This window comes from Linepithema humile, chromosome 5 (assembly GCF_040581485.1).
Source record: "Linepithema humile isolate Giens D197 chromosome 5, Lhum_UNIL_v1.0, whole genome shotgun sequence".
Classification (NCBI taxonomy): Eukaryota; Metazoa; Arthropoda; class Insecta; order Hymenoptera; family Formicidae; genus Linepithema; species Linepithema humile.
Genome location: NC_090132.1, coordinates 14,551,219 through 14,571,999, shown reverse-complemented (window position 1 = coordinate 14,571,999; position 20,781 = coordinate 14,551,219). Strand labels below are relative to the sequence as shown.

Below are 20,781 nucleotides of genomic sequence, written 5' to 3'. Positions count from 1 at the left end.
CTCGATGACTGCAGAAGCAGTTTGTGTTTTCTGAACGTAGGCAATTTCTTATTTAAAAGTATCTTAATATCTCGATTGCATCCCGAGTTTCTAAAGGTTATCCGTAATCTAAGGTCACAACATAAATTTAACACTTTATAACGTTTGAACGAAACGGATACTTGAATAGTAGTTCACTGTTAATTGCACCATTAACAACTTTTTTCTTTCAGTGCATTTTGTATATTTCTATTTCTACTACTTAAAGTTAAACTGTGAGAAATGTCAGACTCAAAGAAGAAAGTGATTCTAGCTTATAGCGGCGGTTTAGACACTTCTTGCATATTGTTCTGGTTGAGAGAAAAAGGATTTCAAGTTATCGCATATGTAGTAAGAATTTTTATAATTGCACACACGCACAATTCTTTTCTAAAATAAGAATAGATATAAAAACTTGATTATTTAGGCGAACATCGGGCAGGACGAAGACTTTGATGCAGTTAGAGAGAAGGCACTTAAGATTGGTGCTGTTAAGGTAAACTATTTTTTTATTCTCTTAACATATTATACCGCGAATAAAATAAATGCTATAAACTTTTTACTTATTAGACGTATTTACAACAAAACGATAAACAATTCAATTAGACGATTGAAAATTTTATGAAACAAATTCAATTACAAGGTTGTAATAGATGATCTCAAAGAAGCATTTGTGAGTTCTTACGTGTGGCCTGCTGTGGCTTGCGGCTTGCTCTACGAGGGAAGATATCTTCTGGGTACTTCCATAGCACGTCCATGTATTAGCCAAGGTCTAATAAAAACCGCAACGACTGAAGGCGTCAATATCATCGCGCATGGAGCAACTGGGAAAGGGAATGATCAAGTTCGCTTTGAATTGAGCTGTTACAGTCTTTGCCCTGCAATTACGGTACTATACATTTCATTTTTTTTCTAAAAGACTTCTGAAAAATGAGAATTAAAAAATTTATTTTGTGTGTAGATTTTTATGTTATATAGCAGTACTGCCCAACCTTCTTGTACACATGCGAGCTACTTTTTTTAGCAGAGCGATCTCGCGATATATCCATGTGCGGGGGAAAAATATAAAATTAGAATGTGATTTCAATGTTTGTTAAACATATCAATAGAAACAAACTAAGTGTCAAAATATAAACAAAATAAATATTAAAATTACAAATATAAATTTCATAATAAAATAAAGTAAAAAATCAAAATGTGATCAAAAAACACGTCGCGATCGACTAATTGGGCACCCCTGTTATACAATAGGAATGTTTCATACGCCTGTGTATTTCGAAAACATAAATATAGTTAATTGTGACAAAAAAATAATTTTGATATATAAAGATTTTAGCTCCGTGGAGGGAACATGAATTTTATACGAGGTTTCAAGGAAGATCGGACTTACTGAAGTATGCGCGACAAAATGGAATCCCGATCTCAGCAACACCAAAAGAACCGTGGAGTACTGATGCTAATCTCGTACACATTAGGTATAAACATGTTTTTATTAGAATAGAATATTTAATAGATTAATTTTATATTCTCTTGATTTTACGTAGTTATGAATCAGGGATATTAGAGGATCCTGCCATTCCAGCGCCAAAAGAATTATATAAAATGACTACTGATCCGATAAATTCCGCCTTAGAGGCAGAGAAGATTGAAATTAGTTTTAAAAAAGGATATCCAGTTAATGTAAAGAGTCTGAAAGATGGGAAGATATTCGACACTCCTCTAACAATACTAGAGTATCTGAACCAAATCGGAGGTGCGCATGGTATCGGGAGGATAGACATCGTGGAAAATCGATACATCGGGCTAAAAGTATGTTTCTTATAAATATATGAATTTATATATGAGATATAATATATGAGAATATATGAAAGTGAATCAAAATGTTTCAGTCTCGTGGAATTTACGAGTCACCGGGCGCCAAAATCTTGCACATTGCGCATCAGGACTTGGAAGTGTTCACTTTGGACCGCGAAGTTCTTAGAATTAAATCATATCTGACAGAGAAGATGTCAGATTACGTTTATAATGGTGTGTATATAAAAAATATAAAAATTGAAATAAACTAAAATAAGTAAAACTAAACTATTAAAAATGCTTATAGGTTTTTGGTTTTCGCCCGAATGCGACTTTGTACGAGAAAGCATTCAATATTCGCAAAAATACGTAAATGGTGTAGTAAAGTTGCAACTGTACAGAGGAAATGGTTCGTATACGTCTAAATTAACGAAAGTTATAAAATTTAACACGAGACACCCAGTAAGTAAAATGTTAGCAATGTTGACTGGGTAGTCACATTTAGTGCTAATATAAACCGACAAAAAGAAATTGTTCTTTTTTCTTTACAGTTATGGCGATCGGCAGATCGAGCCAAGTTTCATTGTACAACAAGAATCTTGTCTCGATGGACGTACAAGGTGACTTCGAACCTACAGACGCTACTGGCTTTATTCGTACGCAGGCTCTAAGATTAAAAGAATTTCACCGTTTCAACAAACAACATAATTTTTGAATCGTGATTTTATTGCGAGTATTTTATAAATTTCAATAAAGAATACACTCTGTATTTAGCTCAATGCTACTTTATTACCTAAAACATCTATAGCGTATTTTAAAGAAATGATTCAATACTTTGTAAGAACACGCAGAATGATCTAAAAGATATATACTTAATATACGTAATTGCAATAAGAGTTTGGAGTCGCAAGAGAAAACGTAATGGCCAGATTAATTTTAGAGAATTCATCCTGAGAAATCCGATTACTCTACAGATGTTGCGCATGCAAGGGAAGAGGTTGTTCAATAAAATACTAGCACTACATTTTTGTTTTGATTTTAGTTATTAATAATTAAATTTTGGGATTATTACCATATTTGTGAGGATTATAATAGTATATATAGTATACTATATTTGTAAGGATATATATATATATGTATGTATATATATATATATTAATAGTATACACAGTGATCTTTTTCGTATCTGCACTACTTTGACTTCGCAACTTAAAAGAAAAACTGTCAAATACGAAATCATGACAGTGCTTCAGATATATATCTATATCACGACTATGAATAATTTTCTATACAGATTTCTTACTCGCGTTCTCTCTGTTCCACTCTCCGTTTATTTATATATGTATATTATATAACATGCAAAATTACAAACTAAGGAAGGTAATTCTTTATGCATATACAATGAATAACCTGCAGTAGCTCTGTATTCACATTTGCTCGTTATTAGTTCAAATATCGTAATAAACATGCTTTTTTTTATTTACTTCTAGTGATTAATAACAATACAGATTATATATACATATATATATATATATAAAATGTGTATGTGTATATATATATATATATATAGTGGATTGATGTTGTTAAGTAAGCAGAAAACTTTATACTTATGTATAATTGGCCAGAGTCGCAAATAATATATGTACCATTTGTTTAAAAAAAAATTAAGTAAAAAAAAAAGTCCCATGCAGTATTATTAAACTTCTAAAATATTAATAAAAAAAAGAAAGAAAATTGAGGTCGTTAAAGCCTCATATATCTCAAATTCTTTCTAATATTTTACTGACAAAATTATATTATATAAGATTATATTGGAAAAATTGAAACTCACTGGAGCACATTAGGAATCAGTTTTTTCATTCGATTTATTTATAAAAAATTATATTTAACATAAATACGAAAGTAATTTTACGAGCTGGCACCATTGGCATAACGAAAATTGAAAACGGAGGTGCGCAAAACGCGACGCTCAATAAACAATCACTATTTCATACACTTTTTCTCTCTCTCTCTCTCGTTCATTCGCTCGCTCTTTCTTTCCCTTACTTAACAACATCAAACATCTCTTTATTTTAGCCATTTATTTCCTCATCTCATTATTATTTATATACAACCAGTTTAAATGTTCATTATTATTAATCGTAATAAATTTGCTAAAATTCGTGTGCCCTTGGAGATGATGTGCGCCCGTGGGAACTTATATAAAAAATTACTTTTTGATACAGTTGAGTGATTTTGGTGTTACTTATGAAGTATGTATATATATATGTCGTTATATCCTAACTTACGCTGAGATCTAGTAAGTTACACAATCTGTTTATCGACTTCCTTTAACGATTACAAACCTTATCACATACATAGAGGTTGTGTATTACTTAACATTATTCTATATATATTCTTCATTTTGCATTAAATATGCTGCCAATGATTTCTTTTTCTATGTACAATTAAAAACTACGTATTATTATACAATCGCAATACCTATTACACGCACTCCTCTTTTTTCTCTTACACTCATTCTTTCTCTTGTCTCTTTCTTATTTATAACGCGCATTAATTGATTTGCAACTCATTGTTAGAGTGTCATATAGCAAGTGAACAAACAGCGAATACGATTTTTCGATATGAACGTTTTGTTCGACTTTGTTTAATGTTTATCGTGAAAGAGAATTGCAACTCAAACATTCCAGATAGAAAAGAGATAAAAAGAAGAATAAGTACGAGAGATTTTCTTTCTCACGAGCCTAAGGTATACCAAGAATTAGGTACATAGTCTGATCTAATGGTTGGTAGGATCGAAACTACTTCGAAACTCTAAAATTACTCTCACCTCTCTTATCATTATTCATAATAATTGACGACATTGTTCTAAAGTGAGTTAATAAATAGCTTCGAATTGACCAGCTGGCTCACAATGACTTCATAAATCAATCAAGACATTATACATGAATTAAGTGTAATGTCTGGATTGATTAGCAATTGCCAAAAACAGGCAGCCATGATGATCGTTATTAAATTCATCAAGTTAAATGTTCGTATTACGTTACATTTTTCTATGTTATTCACTTAATAAGCCTAGTTATTTTCATAATTACAAATAGTGTATATCAATAATCAAGAAAGAAATTTGCAAAAAATCATTAATAATAGCTGATAATGATATTATTGGCAGAAACACACTGCACTACATAATCCTACCAACGATTAATGACTCAATGTGGAAAAATATAAAACTTAACTAAATGTACACGACTTTTTCCTCCCCATACATATACATTCACATCTAATCCCACACATTCCATTATCACACGCAATCTTCTCACTTATTTGCATAATATTTTACTTTGTTTTCAAATTTACATAAAGTACAAACTTATGAAAACCGGAGAAATGTAACACAATAGTCAGTGTAACATTTTCGAAGTATCATATAAGTATTTATCTAATTATATGGTCACACTTAAGTGTCCGTCGACGTACTGACAACGCAATTTGTCTCAAATCATCATTTTAATAAACTCTCTCTGTTTCTGCTCAAGTTCTCGGACGACAACCACCAATTCATGATTTTTAGTTGGAATGTCCCAACTGCACCATTTTATAACTAGCACACGAACTACATCGTCATATCATTTATCTGACTTTGTAATTAGTTATTCTTAGTTTTTTTTTAATTAATTGGCGTCATATTAAAAAATTTCAACAGTATTGTTCAGAACCAAATATACGTCCAAGTCCTGTCAGGTTTCAATGAGTTTACTATAAACAGCATATAGTAACATTATAAAGATTCCTCAAACGCAGCCATCAAATCACTTTGCATGTTCATGTCAATCTGGCCAGCCATCTGAAAAGATAAATATAACCATCCTGCGAATCTGCCTTTACTGTGGGCATTGGAAGAAATCTATTTCTTCATAATTCTCTACATAAAGCTACTTAAAATAGTTCAATTTATTTCAAATATTATTGCAACATCAAATTTTATTGCGTGATAAATCTTATAAGTGTAAACTTTACGCAACACATGTTATAAGTGTAAACTTTACGCACACGCAAAATGACAATCATTAAAATTTTAAATAAAAAAATGGAAAGTATATTACAAAATATAAAACTCATAATTTTAAATTAAATAACATGAAAAATGGCATAAGCTACGCCTTGATATTACATGTCAATCGTTCTTATATTTACAAAAATGTCTCAAAATACAAATATCAACGATTCGGTCGATTATTCGACCCTTCAGTATGCATTAAATTAAAAGAATCACTAATTCTGATGTTCGAAATGTAATAAATTAAAAGTTTTAAACGCAAAAAATTGTCAATTTAAAAATAAACACTATTTTGTTTGCGATTTTACCGATATCAATAAGATAACTTGGAATTTCTTGTTATAATGCAACATCACTCCAGCAGTAATTGTAAGTCTCGTTCTATTTATATGTCTAGAGTTTCTCGAGTGGCAAATAGCGGTTATTTAAAAATTGACAATCTTTTGCATTTAAAACTTATAATTTAATGCACTTCAAATATTAGAATTAATAATTCTTTTAATTTAATATATACAGAGAATGTCAAATAATCGACCGAAACGTTTGTATTTGTATTCTCAAAGACATTTTTATATAAATATAAGAAAAATAATATATAATGGCTGCGTTCAAGAAGCGCGCTATTAGCGCTATTTGTGTCTTCTATCTTTATTGCTCATTAGACATAAAACAAGGATAGAATGCCACAATAGCGCTGATAGCGCGCTCCCCGAACGTAGCCAATATCTAATCGAAGCTCTTGTGCCGTTTTCTATGTCATTTAATTTAATTATATATTAAACTACTAACTAACAATTAATTATTAAGTTATATTATTGAGTTATATTCAAATTGTGCAATAAATTATTTTAATCCTTTTTTTATCTACAATTGAACATATGATTATGAGGTTTCACACTTTATTAATCATTGCAAGAATCTCTAATCTTGTTTCACTATGATATCATAATGTTATTTTGTAAAATTTTGTTAAATCTCTGTAGAATTCAGTTAAATTCTTTTCGTTTATCTATCGATAAAAGAATAAAAGAATATTGTGAATACGATAGTACTTACCGCTTCTCGCCGCCGACGTTCTTGCTCCCGTAGCCTTTGACGCTCTCTTTCTGCAGCAGACTTGTCTTGACTGGAAGAATGACTCGGACTACTGCTATCAGTATCAGCAATGGCTTTTACTTCTTCCGTTCTTGTCGTGACAGTCATAACGTTGCTTTGTTGATCTGCGACACTTTTCCTAACTTTGTCCATAGCGTCTTCTTCCTCTCGTTCCCTTCTTCTTTCGTTTTCCTGCCGTAATCTCTCTCGTTCCGCTTGTTCCTTCTGCTGTTGTCTGCGCATTTCTTGCTGCTCCAGCAGCGCTCTTTGCTGTTTTACAAATATTAATATAAAGAACATAATAATAAGCAATTATATTAAATTTTGTATAGTTATATAAAGAAAATGTATAATTGATTAAAAAGATTAAAAGAACAATATATAGCAACAAACCCTATCCTGTTTTTCTTTAGCTTGCTTCTTAAACGCTTGGAAAGAGTCTCGTGCTGCACTTTTCATACTACTCCCTGCAGCTGTCGATTGGGGACTTGATGCTTGTGCCAGGGAAGACCAGGATGATGCGTTTTTTACATTTTGTTCTACAGTCTGTATAATCAATAGCATGTGTTAAAAAGCTAACTAATAAAAATTGTTTTACTATTACCGATGTAATAATATGTAAAAAATATACATGTATATGTAGGTAAATACTTAAAAAATAATATTTAAAAAAATAAAATAAAATAAATATCGTTCGTGCATGGAAATGCGGTTGATGTAAGCAAAACGTATCAGGATTAAAGAGCGCAGTGAGAATCGTAATTAATTTTACACACATGTACACTTTATTATTGATATGTATATACGATTAATATTAGAAAGAAAAAGAGCTAGAAAGCCAAAGCAAGTTAATCGTGTTCAAAACTTACATTAATGCAATTAAAACGTTTCGACCATGGAACTGAGTCTGTAGTTAAAGATTCATTCGTAGAATGTATGTAAAGTTATCATCGCTTAAAATATACAAATCATAATTCGCACGTTAAAAATGTACAAATATAATCGTACTTGATTGTTAATACTTTTGTATGTTCTTGGTCTGAGACTAATCTTACTCTCAGATGGAGCGAACGGTTGTCAAAATTCGAAATCTTCAATGATAAATGTAATACTGTAAAAGTGTAAAAAATAATTGATTAACTAAAACAAAAGCGAGATTCTTAAAACTGAAATGTCAAAGATAAATTTCAATAAATTATTCACGATAGTCAAAATTAAAGTAAGCCAAACTTGATTTAAAAATATATATTGTACTGCTATCCATCCACCTGAGTAATTATAAAAAATCACTTAATAACGAAAGAAATATATTATTGACGTTCGTCGAAAAACTGAAATATGAGTGCAATTATGAAAACCGAAACGTAGAAGATAATAAATATTATTATAATAAATATTATATAATAATATTACAATCAAAATCATGATTGGAATTTAATCTGGATGGATCTGGTGGATGGAGATTATAGATGGAGGTCCGCTTTTTTATTGATCTGCATGATGTTTACGGATTCTGGTTCTCACTAATAGTTTTTGTCTGGTCTATATACGTGGCATCGCACATAGGATGTCTTAAATCTTGAAATTGTGTTGTTTAGCTTAGTTTCGAAAACATATTACTAACGTAAGAAACAGTGAAATATTTGAAAGACAGGCAGCACTTGGCCTCAATAAACAAAGCGACACAACCTTCTTTGTTTCCTTTCCCTTCTCCTGTATTATTATTCTTTACATTTCGGTTTTCTTACTTCCATTTCGTTTATTTATTTCTACTCTTATTTCACTTTTTCGAATTTCAACGATATGCTTCTTTCGCGCGAGCGTTATTAAGTGGTTTTTCACAATTACTCAAGTGAATAAATAGTAATGTAATACATACTTTTAATCAAATTTGATTTAGTTTTAATTTTAATTTTGACTGTTGCAACTAATTTATTGAAAAATATCTTTGACATTTTAGTTTTTAAGAATCTCGCCTTTATTTTATTTGATCGATCATTTCTTTACCTTATTAATTCACATTTTACCATTTGAAGATTTTCTATGATAGGTGCGACGACCTTTTCTTCTATCTGAGGATACGATTAATCTCGAACTAAAGCGTAGCTTACACGATGTTAGCATACTAGTGCGCTAGCAGCTAATAAAGTTGAAATATTTTAATTTGACTAGCTAATTAGAGAAAGAAACATGCTAGTTTACTCGTATTTTAAAATACACGATGCTTTTTCACGAGCTGCTAGCGCACTAGCGCGCTAGTAGCTAATAAAAAAGCATCCTATAAACCACGCTTAAGAACAGAAACGTCAACAATCAAGTACGACTGCATTTATAATTTATATTTACTTTTCGCGTGCAAACTATTATTTGTAAATTTTAAGCGATGGTAATTTTATATATTTATTATGCAAATAAATTTTTGACTGTAGATGACCAAAATCCATGGTTGAAACGTTTTAATTACATTAGTACAAGTTTTAAGTATGATTAATTTGCTTCAGCTCTCTAACCCCTTTTCCTCTTTCTAATATTTATTAAATATAAGAGCATTAGACCTAATGCACAGTAGAGAAAATATTGCGAATAGGAATAAATATTAAATATTAGGAATAAGGAAATAGAATTATTTCATTTCAAAACACGAAAATGGGTTAACGCATCATAAATAAAAAATAAGAATTAAGAATAATTAATCCATTTCGTTCCTAGTTCCATGTCAAATGATCTCAATTATTAAATAATTTTGAGTCGAAGGTTGCCGAATATTCATTTCTTTCAGTATACTTAACAGACCACCAACAGCTGACTACAAATCTCAAATTTGGAATATTTTTTATCTCCTATAGTTTCATATTTTTAAACATATGAATAACTGATGAGCAAGTTCTACACAAAAACTTATTTTTCTCAAAAATATAGATATTTTATTGCAATAAAACCCAACTCTTTCAGAATTCCACGAACTTCAATTTCGTATATATAACAAAATTCAAGAAATGGACATGTCTAGGTCAAAAATTCAAAATTTTCGAAATATGCACATTTTCCAAAAATTTTCCTTGGAAAGTTTTCCCCCAATTTTTTTACACCTTATTTTGTGAAGCTCAAAATTTGGAGAAAACCTATAATTAAAAAATTCTATAATTAAGAAATTTGAAAAAAATGACAAGAATAAAGTGTTATTTTTTTGCGTAGAATTTAAATTCTAAGTTAAAACATACCTTTTTTTGAAAAAATAAATAAATAACTTTATAAACTTAGGACGGTTTCCGTTCTTATATTTAAGATTGTCTTAAGTATGGTCTTAAGATGCTATGAACCAATCAGAAAGCCATATTAGTATCTTAAGACAACGACGATGACGACTTAAGATTATCTTAAATATAAGAACCTCTTACAATTAGTCTTGTTTCATATCAAATGATAGTCTATGAAATTCTGAATATAATGCCTTTTGTTTCATTAAAATACAGTGGACGAAATTTCTATAAGAACACCATAATTTATGGATAAAAAGTGATTTATTTCATACAATTTTATTAATTATAAGTCGGTAACTGTAGGAATACCGCAGTGTCGTTACTGGAAACGATGTAGGTAATCAAGGTCATGAGTTTTCTGTTTGTAAACAGCAATACAAGAATACTGACCAAGCTAGGTATGAAATATGTATAAGAACATTGACATTTACTTAGTTGTTTTTCATCTTTTAGACTAGAAACATCCTCCGTAGCTCAGAGAGAGTAAGTATTATAAGTAAAAAAGAATTATAAGTTAATATAATTTCATTATTACTAGAATGCCACAAGGAAAAGTGTTAAGTCGAGAAGAACAGGCAAAAATAGAGGCGTACCGCGATGCAGGATTCTCTATTCGAGAGATCGTAAAAAAAAATTCTAGATCTACTATTTCTGTACATAACTTTATAAGGTTGCGTGAAAATTATGGTAAAAACCATTACACATGTGGCAACACAAAATTAACAAGACGTGATCGCTCACGAATTTTTAAAGAAATTCGAACCAATAATAAAACTGCTAGTGATGTAAGAAGAGTTTTGGATCTGCCGGTGACTACGCGACGTGTGCAATAAATATTGCAGCAGGATAAACGGTTAAAATGGATGAAAAAAGTATTGAAACCACCTCTTACGCAAGACCATAAAACTGCGAGATACAAAAATAATAAACAGTACAAGAATATTAAGGAGCTGGAAAACGCTGTAAGACATTAATGGAATAAAATCGGTACTAGAACGTTACAAAAATTAGTTTGTAGTATGGAGAACAGAATATTTGAGGCGATTAATGGTGGAAGTACTAAGTACTAATATTACAATTGTTATATTTTTTATAATAATTTAATAGACTGTTCCTATGCAAATTTCGTCACTTTCTTTGTATATTTAACTACTATGTTTTCTTTATAAAAAATAAAACGATTTCTTTTGTTCTTAATGTTGGCTTCTTGTCTTTTAATTATTTTTTTATATTTTTTTAACCTCCCTTAATTTTATTTATAAAGCATTAAATTGTTTTTATTAAAAATAATAGTGTTCTTATAGAAATTTCGTCCACTGTATCTTACTTTTGGTCTGAGAGAATTGTATTTTTATAGATTTCCTGCAACCAAAATATGCAGCTTACTAAATTTTTTACTCACTTATAATATAACAATAAGATGAGATAAATTCTTAAGCTCTTATACTTGAGATCCTCTCTTATAGTACTAAATGTGTGTAGAAAATAAAGCAAGAAAATGGTAAGGTAATTTACATTGAATCACTTGACATAGAATGAACCCTCCTTTGTTTGAAGTAAAATAATTCTAAATTGTTCTTCCTAATATTTCATATTTTTTCCAATATTCTAATATTTTCTCTATTATATCTTGGGCCTTACACCATTTTTTTTTAACACTATATTTGTATATTCAAATTAAAAATTCGATATTCTTAAATGCATAGTTAAGAAATTAATTTAGTACCTTATTTTTAAAGGCTGATGCAAAATTCGCAGCAGGATTCTTCGAGTCAGGCGGAGTCATTTTTTTTTCCGGGATCAATTGCGAACTGGCATGATTACCCATTGGTGGCATTCCTAGAGTGTTCATTTCTGCAAAAAAAGCTCCTGCTAGAGCAATAGTATTATATATCTGGTTAGTAAGCAGTTAATATAGCAATTAAAACACATATAAAGCAAGATTATTACTAAAAGCATTAATTAGCGAGAAAGAATTCAATACATAAATCTGAACAAATAGCAAAAAATATTCAAAGTAAGTCGTAGTAAAGATTATACACAAAATGTAATGAATAAGCATCCAGACGCAAATAAGCAATATTATTAAAATTAAATTAATAACGCATGTGTTTTATCTTATTTTTATACGACATACTTTTATCTATATTGTAGTATTAATAACTGTACTAATATCTAAATTGTTTTTTTATTTCTTGAATTATAAATTAAATTGAATAATAAATCAAAATTTATGATGATGTGCAAGCTGAATGAACATAAGAATATGCGCAGCCTAAATACAAATTTAGAAGAAAGCATAAAAATAAATATATTGTACGAACCATCCATAGGCTTCTGCGTCAGTTGAGATTGAGAAATTGACAAAGGTTTCTCGTCCTTCTTTATGGGAATTTGGGAAATCTGCATCGGCATAGATACAATAGGAAGAGGATCAAATATCGATCCCATACTTCCCATATTCATTCCAATATTCAATCCCGGAATGTCGTTATTATTCAGCATACTAGGTGGCGAATTTCCGCGTTTTGTGTTTGGAAAGCCGTTGGAATGCTGCTGCGACATTGTAACGTTATGGGAATTTTGCATGTTAGTCAACGATGCAGTCGTATTAATCATGCTCTCCAATTGATTATGCATAGACATATGTGCCGCCAGTCCTTGCGGCAAATTCATATTCAAGTTTGCCATATTGATATTGCCCAAATTTAGATTAGAAGCCATACTCGACGGTATCATATTCACGGGTTTTACATCCGACAGTAAATTCAAATTTGTATTATTATTGGTATTATTGGTCGTGTGAGACGTTTGGATGAATGACGATTCCTTCTTGATCGCGAGCGTTTGTTCCAAGGAGGGTTGTTGCGTTTGAATAAAAGAAGGCTCTTTCTTGATCGCATGTGATTGATCCAAAGAAGGTTGTGTGGTGGGCACTGAAGCTATATGAAATACATATACAGACCGATTACTCATTATACTAAATAATATGTTTATATCTAATGAAAAAATTATTTTACACAAGATATTAGAAATAAGGATGTGATAATTAAACCGATATAGTACCTAGAGTATTATACGGTTGTAAAAGATCAGATTGTTGGTTTAAATTGGTTCCATCGGTGGGTACGGGTGTATTTGCATTTGGAAAGGAACTAATGGATGTTGGTGGTTGTTGAGATACAGCTGGCGAGACTGTCATAGAATTTGTATTCGTAGGAGTAACGCTGGGCGGTGGGGTTGGTACAGAGACCGATGGAGTCGGCGGATTAGATGTTGTTGGTGGTGGTGGTGTTGGCTTTTTTACAGGAGCAGCTGTAGCCATAGCTGTAGGTCGCGATGGTTGCGCTGGCATAGACGTATGTGTAGCAACAGGTATGCCTTGTCCAGCTGTGACGGCAGCCACCGCGACAGGTTGCTGATTATTATTGCCTCCTAAAAGATTTTTGCTGTCACGTTTCATAATCTGTGATATTGATCTTATATAATAATGTATCTTTTTTTTTACATTAATACGACGTGCCTTTATTTTTCATTACGTATACGTCGTTAAAATCTTTTAACAAAATAAGTATCTTGCTAAAAAAAAAAAAAAAAAAACAAAAAAACAACAAAAAAAAACTTCTATTAGCAATTACATAATATATCATGTAAAAATTAATAGATCTATTTAAAAAAATAACAGATGCAATTTAAAGGACAGCAAAAAAACTTAGCCAGGAAATACTTGTGATGTATCAAGAGTAACAAATACACAGAAAAAAAGCTCCTGAAAACGACTTACCAAAATAATTTTCACATCATCTAATAAGTATAATTTACATAAAAATGATTAATCATTAGTTGTTTCGTATTATTAATTAGTAATTTACCTTGCTCTGAAGAAATATTGCTCGATTGAGTGACAGATGGCTTGGTTATTGGTCCCGCGGAATTTGCCGGTGGTTGATTGTTCATTAAAAGAGCCCCAGTATGATTTAATGTAGGTGCCTAGTCGTAGAAAGCATATTTTTCTTCATTTCAATACATTTAACATTTATCATAAACCTATTATTATAAACACAATATTGCGTTTCTTTGTAATATAATGTGCATTGCACTTTTAAATAAAAATACATTCAGATCAGTACTTATAAAAATACCAACAATGCACACAAAAAGTGCGCTTTATTCAAAAATAAAAAGGCTTATAATTTATCTCGTGTGATTTATCACCATTATATTTTATGGTATAAAAGAGAAATATAGACGTTGAAATCTCCATTGATGGAACTTGTAATCAATTATCTTACCGATGTTACAGTAGTAGTCGTTGCAGAAGGACCTGTACTTGATGGATTCTTCTTTGCTTTCTTTCTATGTGGACGATTCGATGAGTTTCCTGAAATATAATGTGCATCTAACGGTGAATAACATGCAATCAATCATCATTCTTCCAATAGCAAGAATGGAGAACTAGCGAAACGCAGTGTATACGGAGGATACCAGCCATTGAGTGTTGCCAAGTAAAATGCCCAAGTAAATATCAGAAAAAAACTTCGAGCATATATTTTCTAATAGATTTTATTCATATGCTTATATTATAATTGTATCACTGTGTACAACAATGTTAATTTAAATATCTCAATTGTATGTTTTTTTTTTTTTGTGGACTTTCATCTTAATGATTTTTTTATATTAAAAAATTTTAATGCGCAGAACAATTTTTCTTTTTTATTCTACATAAAGTTAGTTGTATTCAATTCATTTATGAATATTTGCGTGTGCATATATATATATGATACACATCATAAATACATACATACCGCACGCGCGCCCACACATACATGCACACGTGTCGCAAAGTTTGTCACACATACATATATATATAATATCTACATATATGTATGCTAGAGCACGCGCCTACTCTCTCCGTTTAGTGCAGTGATAATCATGATTTATTACAATAATAATAATAATAATAATAATAATAATAATAATAATAATAATAATATAATAATAATAATATAATAATAATATTATAATAATAATAATAATTATGACGGTGGCGGAAATGACGATTATAAAACATTGACTACAAAAATCATCAAACTGCCCTTTTGCTTTTACCTTCGTATAATATAATATAATTAGTGTAATATAATGATAGAAGTAATGTGTAAATAAGGGTCTCGTAAATGGTACAATATGGATTCAACTTAAAGATGGATGATACAAGAGTGACACACTCTTACAAATCGTTTAATGTTAAAGTCGTAGTTAGCGCAAAACACTGAGATCGATGGCAAGAGACTCCTGCTCGATGTTCATCGTGTGAATTACATAAATCAGTGACAGTGGTGGATACAGGAAAAACTGCGATACACCAGAAGATAATATCGTATTTGTTCAAATGTGCTCTCAATCAATTCGTGATTGCAGCAATTGAAGCGAAATCACAGTGCTGCAATTTACTGATGGAATGTGATCGACAAACCTTGCTAAATCCATTCAACGACAAATGAAAGCGAACAAAACAACGAGGAGGAGTGTCAGCGCGTATCTTAATTTATATAATATAGTTAACTGGACCACCCATATGAGCCAACCGCGACTCCAAACGCTCTTGAAGAATTAACGTCTATTTTACTCGTTAAACTTTGTGTATGCACTTAAAAAAGTCTCGCGCGTGTGTGTATCGTTTATTTCCTCCGTAAGAGTAGTAACTTAGAACTATTTATTAATATTTTATGATATATTAGTTTTCACTATGTACAAAAACACGTATGTTCGTGTTTATCGTTACTATTAAACTCGCGATACGCAGAAAACAGATGGAACGTTTACATATACGACTCAGAAAAAAAAAAAGATAATTAGCGACATAAAATAAAAGAAGTGAAGACTCTCCCTTCTGAATGTAATAAAATATTTCGATTCCTTGAATCCGCCCTCGCCTGTAACGATTCTAGCAGGAAGAACGTTCCGGTCTCCGGATAAGGATGCGACAAAAATTTAGACGTGTGCTCCCGCGTATAAGAGTTAAACGCTACAAAAATTTTGGAAGGCAATATGAATATCATTTATAAAATGCCCTATACCTCGCGTTACAAGCTAATGGTGATTGTATCTTAATAGATGCGCAGTATTTATCTAATTCAGCACACGCTGTCAAAATTTGTTCTCCTATAGTCTAGCTAATTATTCGGATTTCTCTAGTCACTTTCAGTATCTCGGGAAACATAAAACAGTAATATTAATCTGCCCGACATTTCTCATATCTACTTTTAAATGCTTAATAATTTCATATCAATAATCTGCTTAGATATCGACGAACACTTTTCCGATCAATTGTGGCTTGTTTGTATCGAGTTATCATAGTAATTAGTTGCCCTACCCCTTTTTCTCTCTCGCGCTCTCTCTCTCTCTCTCTCTCGCTCTCTTTCTTTCTTTCTTTCTCTCTCTCTCTCTCTCTCTCTTTCTCTCTTCTGTCGGGACAGTAAGTACAATGCTGAGTGTATGATTCATGGTACTATTTAATTGTACTCGAGTGCAAATCCGATTACCCTTAATGCTCATGTTACGCGACATGTTCAGTTACAAGGTACTTACTGAAGCACCCTAGAGCGTCATTATCGGTTACGTTCACAATAAATTCTTACATGTATATATCTTGTTATATATAAGAACTAAATTTACATGATATCCAACAAAAAACATTATCATGAAGCAGACATTTACACATAGAAATATAAAAACAAAATATCATTAAAATTAATCTGGTTTAAACTCGTATAAAAGATTTTCTAAAAATGTTTTAATAGGACGGGTTAAAAGTAATGTTATTTTGAAAGTTATGACAATATATTCGTTATTTGGAAATTCGTAGTATTTACAACATATGTGAAATTCTATTGCGATGAGAAATTAAAGCGTACGCTTTTTAACAGGAATAGCTACTATTTTCGTATATTAAGGCATGTAAAACCACACCACACCAATCTTCGTAATTCATAATTGGTATATAATGATATTAATTTCAGTAGAAAGAAGATAATGTTTTCAATTTCTCTTTCAATTCTTTGAGCGATGAGAAAACTGACAATGGTTACGGATGAACAACTAGTGGTAAATAGGATGAAACGACGATTAGCAAAGCTTAGCGGAGTGCAAACAATGTGTTTGGAGGCTAGGGCGCCTTGTGTATACATGTATGTATGTATACATGTATGTAGACCATTTCCTTGACCTGTTTCCTTTCTTACTTCTTTCCCCTCTCACTTGCTTTCTTCGCTTGACCAATCCTTCGACACCTTTCTCTGTCTTACCTTGTTTTCTAACTGTCCTTCAAACATTATCGTACCTTGCATATATGCTCAAAGTCATCAATTTTACAAAAACACATGAGATCTGTCAATCAGAACTCATTGATACAAGTTGACTCGTGCACTAATTTATACACTGTGGACTCGTAATAATTCTTTTATTCGAATCTATGCACTCAGAGTAAGTCAATAAGGAAGATTTGTATTCGTTTTTTCGCTCGTCTCACACAAGCAACGTACGTAACATTGTACGTTATGGGATTCGACTTGCGAAACGAAACATTTTAATTGACTTATTAAAGGAAGCACATCTTTGGTAATCGTAAGCTAAGTTTGAAATGGAAATATAGTAACCTGAGATAACATTAGGATTGAGTTTCTTCGTGTTGAGAAGAATTGTTAGAATTGTTTTTGTGGAGACGTAGCTCACAACGTGACTTACTAGCACAATATACAACGCGCAATATAACACTGTGAACTGTGCTAATCTTAAAATGCACTGATTTGCAAATCTAGCCACCAATACACATTGTCTGCATTCCCGTGTGTGTATCGCTATGATTATTGCCTAATCTGTCACTTTACGGTATCGACTGATATTATATAGTCCGCATAGTTTAAAATGTGTGGAAAAATTCAAGTTGAGTAGCATAAACGCAGCTTTCAACGTCAATCGGATAATATTGCGTATACACATTTCTTAGTTTAGTGACGCCTGTTAGTAATATTATTGTACTGATTCTCTGACAAATGATACGATATGAATGAACCAATGCGAGGAATCAAACTTAATGATTCAGAAACACAGTGATACAAGTAATGCTCTTCTTATCGATTAATGTAAATAAATAACGAGTTTGCAAGAGTTAATATATTGCATGATATCGTTTGGGTTACGTAGGGCAATCTCGGGGTAAGCTACGACGTGTAACTTATACAAGGTACTAACATTTAACACTACAGTCACGGCAAATAAATGCAGAATTTTTGCCGACGAGATTCCGGGACGAGATCTTTCCAAAAGTGTTTGTCTTAGAAATCATTTCTCGTAAATTCGAAAGCGAGACTGCAGTGAAATATTCAGTAACCTTGAATAGCAAACTATATTTGACTTTCGAGCAACAGAATGTACTGTCAACATCGATAGGGCAAGAGAAAATAATTATATTGTTCATAATCAATAATATAATTCGTGAAACAAGCTGGCATGGCATGGTATCCTCTAAACACAGTCTGCACTCCACTAGCTCACCTTTGTTCTTACCATTGCATATTGTCTCGTAAATTAAACAAAACTTTTATTTAACTGTGTGTCAAGTTTCAATTGTTGTGCACAAACACACATCTATGATACTCATTAATAAAAAGTGTACGAAATTACGTAGATATATGGCATAAATCTCGTTCCATTATCCGTTTTCACTATGAAACTTGACACCACATTCGTACTTGCATTATAACGCAGCACTTAAGCTACATGAATAACGCCGTCCTAATAAATACAGTAATTAATAAGCAAGATTCAGCAGCTTAAGAAGATATTTGCGATGCGTATTCATCATCGAGTTGAAAAAATTATTTATATCTAATTTGTCACCTCTTTCTTGGGTATGTTGCACTATTAATCAGTGTTGCATCAATGTTTTTCGATTGTTTGATTTGCCAATAGAAAATTGGTTAGGCACAGAGTTCATAAATATTCTCGAAGTTCTTAAATCTACCACCAAATCATGAGGCATCATTTCTCAAAATGAGAGTATCCAACTACAGTATAATAGAAACGAATATGTAATATAATCCTTAAGTCTATTTTAACTTAAGGATTATAAAAGGATTATTCAAGGATTACAAAAACTATTCAAACTATTAATTTTGAATTGAATATTGAATAATTTTTAATAATATTAAATTTGATTTTAAGTATATCGAAAAAATTTTTAAATTACAATTTGAAATGTAAACAATGTTACATTAATATGTTACATTAATAATTCATAGATTTTCAACTTACTGATAAATTTAGATTTTTGTATAGGAAGTATTAACAAACAATTAAAAGTTAAATTTTACACTGTATATTGAAACATTATAATTATAATACCAATTACATACAATAATTATGACATTAACTCTATTTAGCTAGAGTTACAATGTCTATAAGAATTATAGCTCATTGTTTTGCGTGTACAGATATAATACACAAAATTTAAAATATAATAATGCCACATGAAATAGTGAGCCATTTTTAAATAGCTATGAACTTCACGTCTACGATTTTGCCATTATTTATGTTGATAATAGTGAATTTCTTAATACTCTAAATTGATAATGTTACTCGAAGAATTAACATGGAGAGAAAAGATAAAAAAAAAAAAAAAAACGCGTATAGAAAGTAGGAATTTTAGAAATGTAGAAATGTTGTTGCCTTACAGACAATTTTGTCATACTTGGCGATGAGAAAAAGCGCGTTAACAATGTAAATCATATTCATATTTTGTATACTTGTACAAATGTATTGTCTTTCAAAATTTTTGGGCGTAAACGTGATCGTGGAAATCTGTGCTTCATGGTGAATCCGTTAGAAAGTAATAAATTTTGCGAAGAAAGTTCAAAAGTATGAAATACTTTGTTCGTGTTCTGAAAGATATATGTATACATATATATATACATATATATATGTGTGTGTGTGTATGTGTATAACAGTCGCAAATAACCTCATAATTTTAAATCTCACCAAAGAAATAATTTATATTTTTGTGACAACTACTTAATTGTAAGTAGTTCTTTGTTCCCAAGTAAGGGTCTAATAGTAGCAACAGTTACATTTATATCTAACCTGCTTCACTGTCGCTTGAATCACTGGAGCTTGAAGAAAGCGAACTACTGCTGGAGTCACTATCGCTGCTACTACTGCTCGATGCTGACAATCGCGAGGGACCGCTAGCTCCACCAGTTCCAACCACATCAACAGACTTATTACTATCTTCTGTAACACACAAACAATATATTTATATTATATCCGCCAATTTTATCATATCATTTATATTTATGGATAAAAAAAAAAAATTAAAAAAAAAATAAAAAAAACTCTATACAAAAATAAATCAAATGCTAACCTTTTTTGGCAGCCTTCTTCACATTGCCTAACTGCCCCGTCACATCTTGTAATCTTTTCTCCAGTTCTTGCTTCTTTTCTGCTATTTGTTCGTCCTTAGATTTACCACTGACTTTTTTATCTATAAATACATGA

At 31.1% G+C, this 20,781-nt stretch overlaps 2 protein-coding genes across 14 annotated transcripts in view; one reads left to right on the top strand and one right to left on the bottom strand.

Moving 5' to 3' along the window:
- Nucleotides 1-53: 53 nt before the first annotated feature.
- On the top strand, nt 54-2,585 carry Ass (argininosuccinate synthase). 2 transcript variants are annotated; one of them, XM_012360346.2, is made up of 8 exons: nt 54-369; nt 446-514; nt 662-907; nt 1,348-1,493; nt 1,563-1,827; nt 1,908-2,046; nt 2,120-2,221; nt 2,364-2,585. In XM_012360346.2, exons 1-8 carry the CDS (start codon nt 262-264, stop codon nt 2,525-2,527), a joined length of 1,239 nt encoding a protein of 412 aa, XP_012215769.1. In that variant the 5' UTR covers nt 54-261; the 3' UTR covers nt 2,528-2,585. The 2 variants fall into 2 exon arrangements, with proteins under 2 accessions (XP_012215769.1, XP_067211584.1); XM_067355483.1 differs by having other exon boundaries at nt 2,120-2,274.
- Nucleotides 2,586-3,659: 1,074 nt separating this feature from the next.
- Nucleotides 3,660-20,781, bottom strand: part of LOC105668126 (bromodomain-containing protein 3) — a 30,845-nt gene continuing 13,723 nt past the window's right edge. For 8 of the 12 annotated variants that reach the window (XM_067355441.1, XM_067355448.1, XM_012360312.2 and 5 more), the window contains 10 exons: nt 20,648-20,767; nt 20,368-20,517; nt 14,520-14,608; nt 14,100-14,217; nt 13,294-13,662; nt 12,552-13,169; nt 11,954-12,099; nt 7,361-7,513; nt 6,929-7,237; nt 3,660-5,659 (listed from right to left, as the gene is read on the bottom strand). In XM_067355441.1, the coding sequence (XP_067211542.1) occupies nt 5,594-5,659; nt 6,929-7,237; nt 7,361-7,513; nt 11,954-12,099; nt 12,552-13,169; nt 13,294-13,662; nt 14,100-14,217; nt 14,520-14,608; nt 20,368-20,517; nt 20,648-20,767 (2,138 nt within the window). In that variant the 3' untranslated portion in view covers nt 3,660-5,593. Of the gene's footprint in view, nt 5,660-6,928; nt 7,238-7,360; nt 7,514-7,746; nt 11,590-11,953; nt 12,100-12,551; nt 13,170-13,293; nt 13,663-14,099; nt 14,218-14,519; nt 14,609-20,367; nt 20,518-20,647; nt 20,768-20,781 lie in introns of those variants that run through there. The other 4 variants (XM_012360325.2, XM_067355443.1, XM_067355449.1 and 1 more) reach the window with 4 other exon arrangements.

Excerpts from the sequence above, each read along its gene's own strand:
- Ass (XM_067355483.1), top strand. The coding sequence starts at position 262 with ATGTCAGACTCAAAGAAGAAAGTGATTCTAGCTTATAGCGGCGGTTTA. Across the intron at positions 1,494-1,562 it reads GCTAATCTCGTACACATTAG|TTATGAATCAGGGATATTAG; the intron begins GTATAAACATGT and ends GATTTTACGTAG. Across the intron at positions 2,275-2,363 it reads AATTTAACACGAGACACCCA|TTATGGCGATCGGCAGATCG; the intron begins GTAAGTAAAATG and ends TTTTCTTTACAG.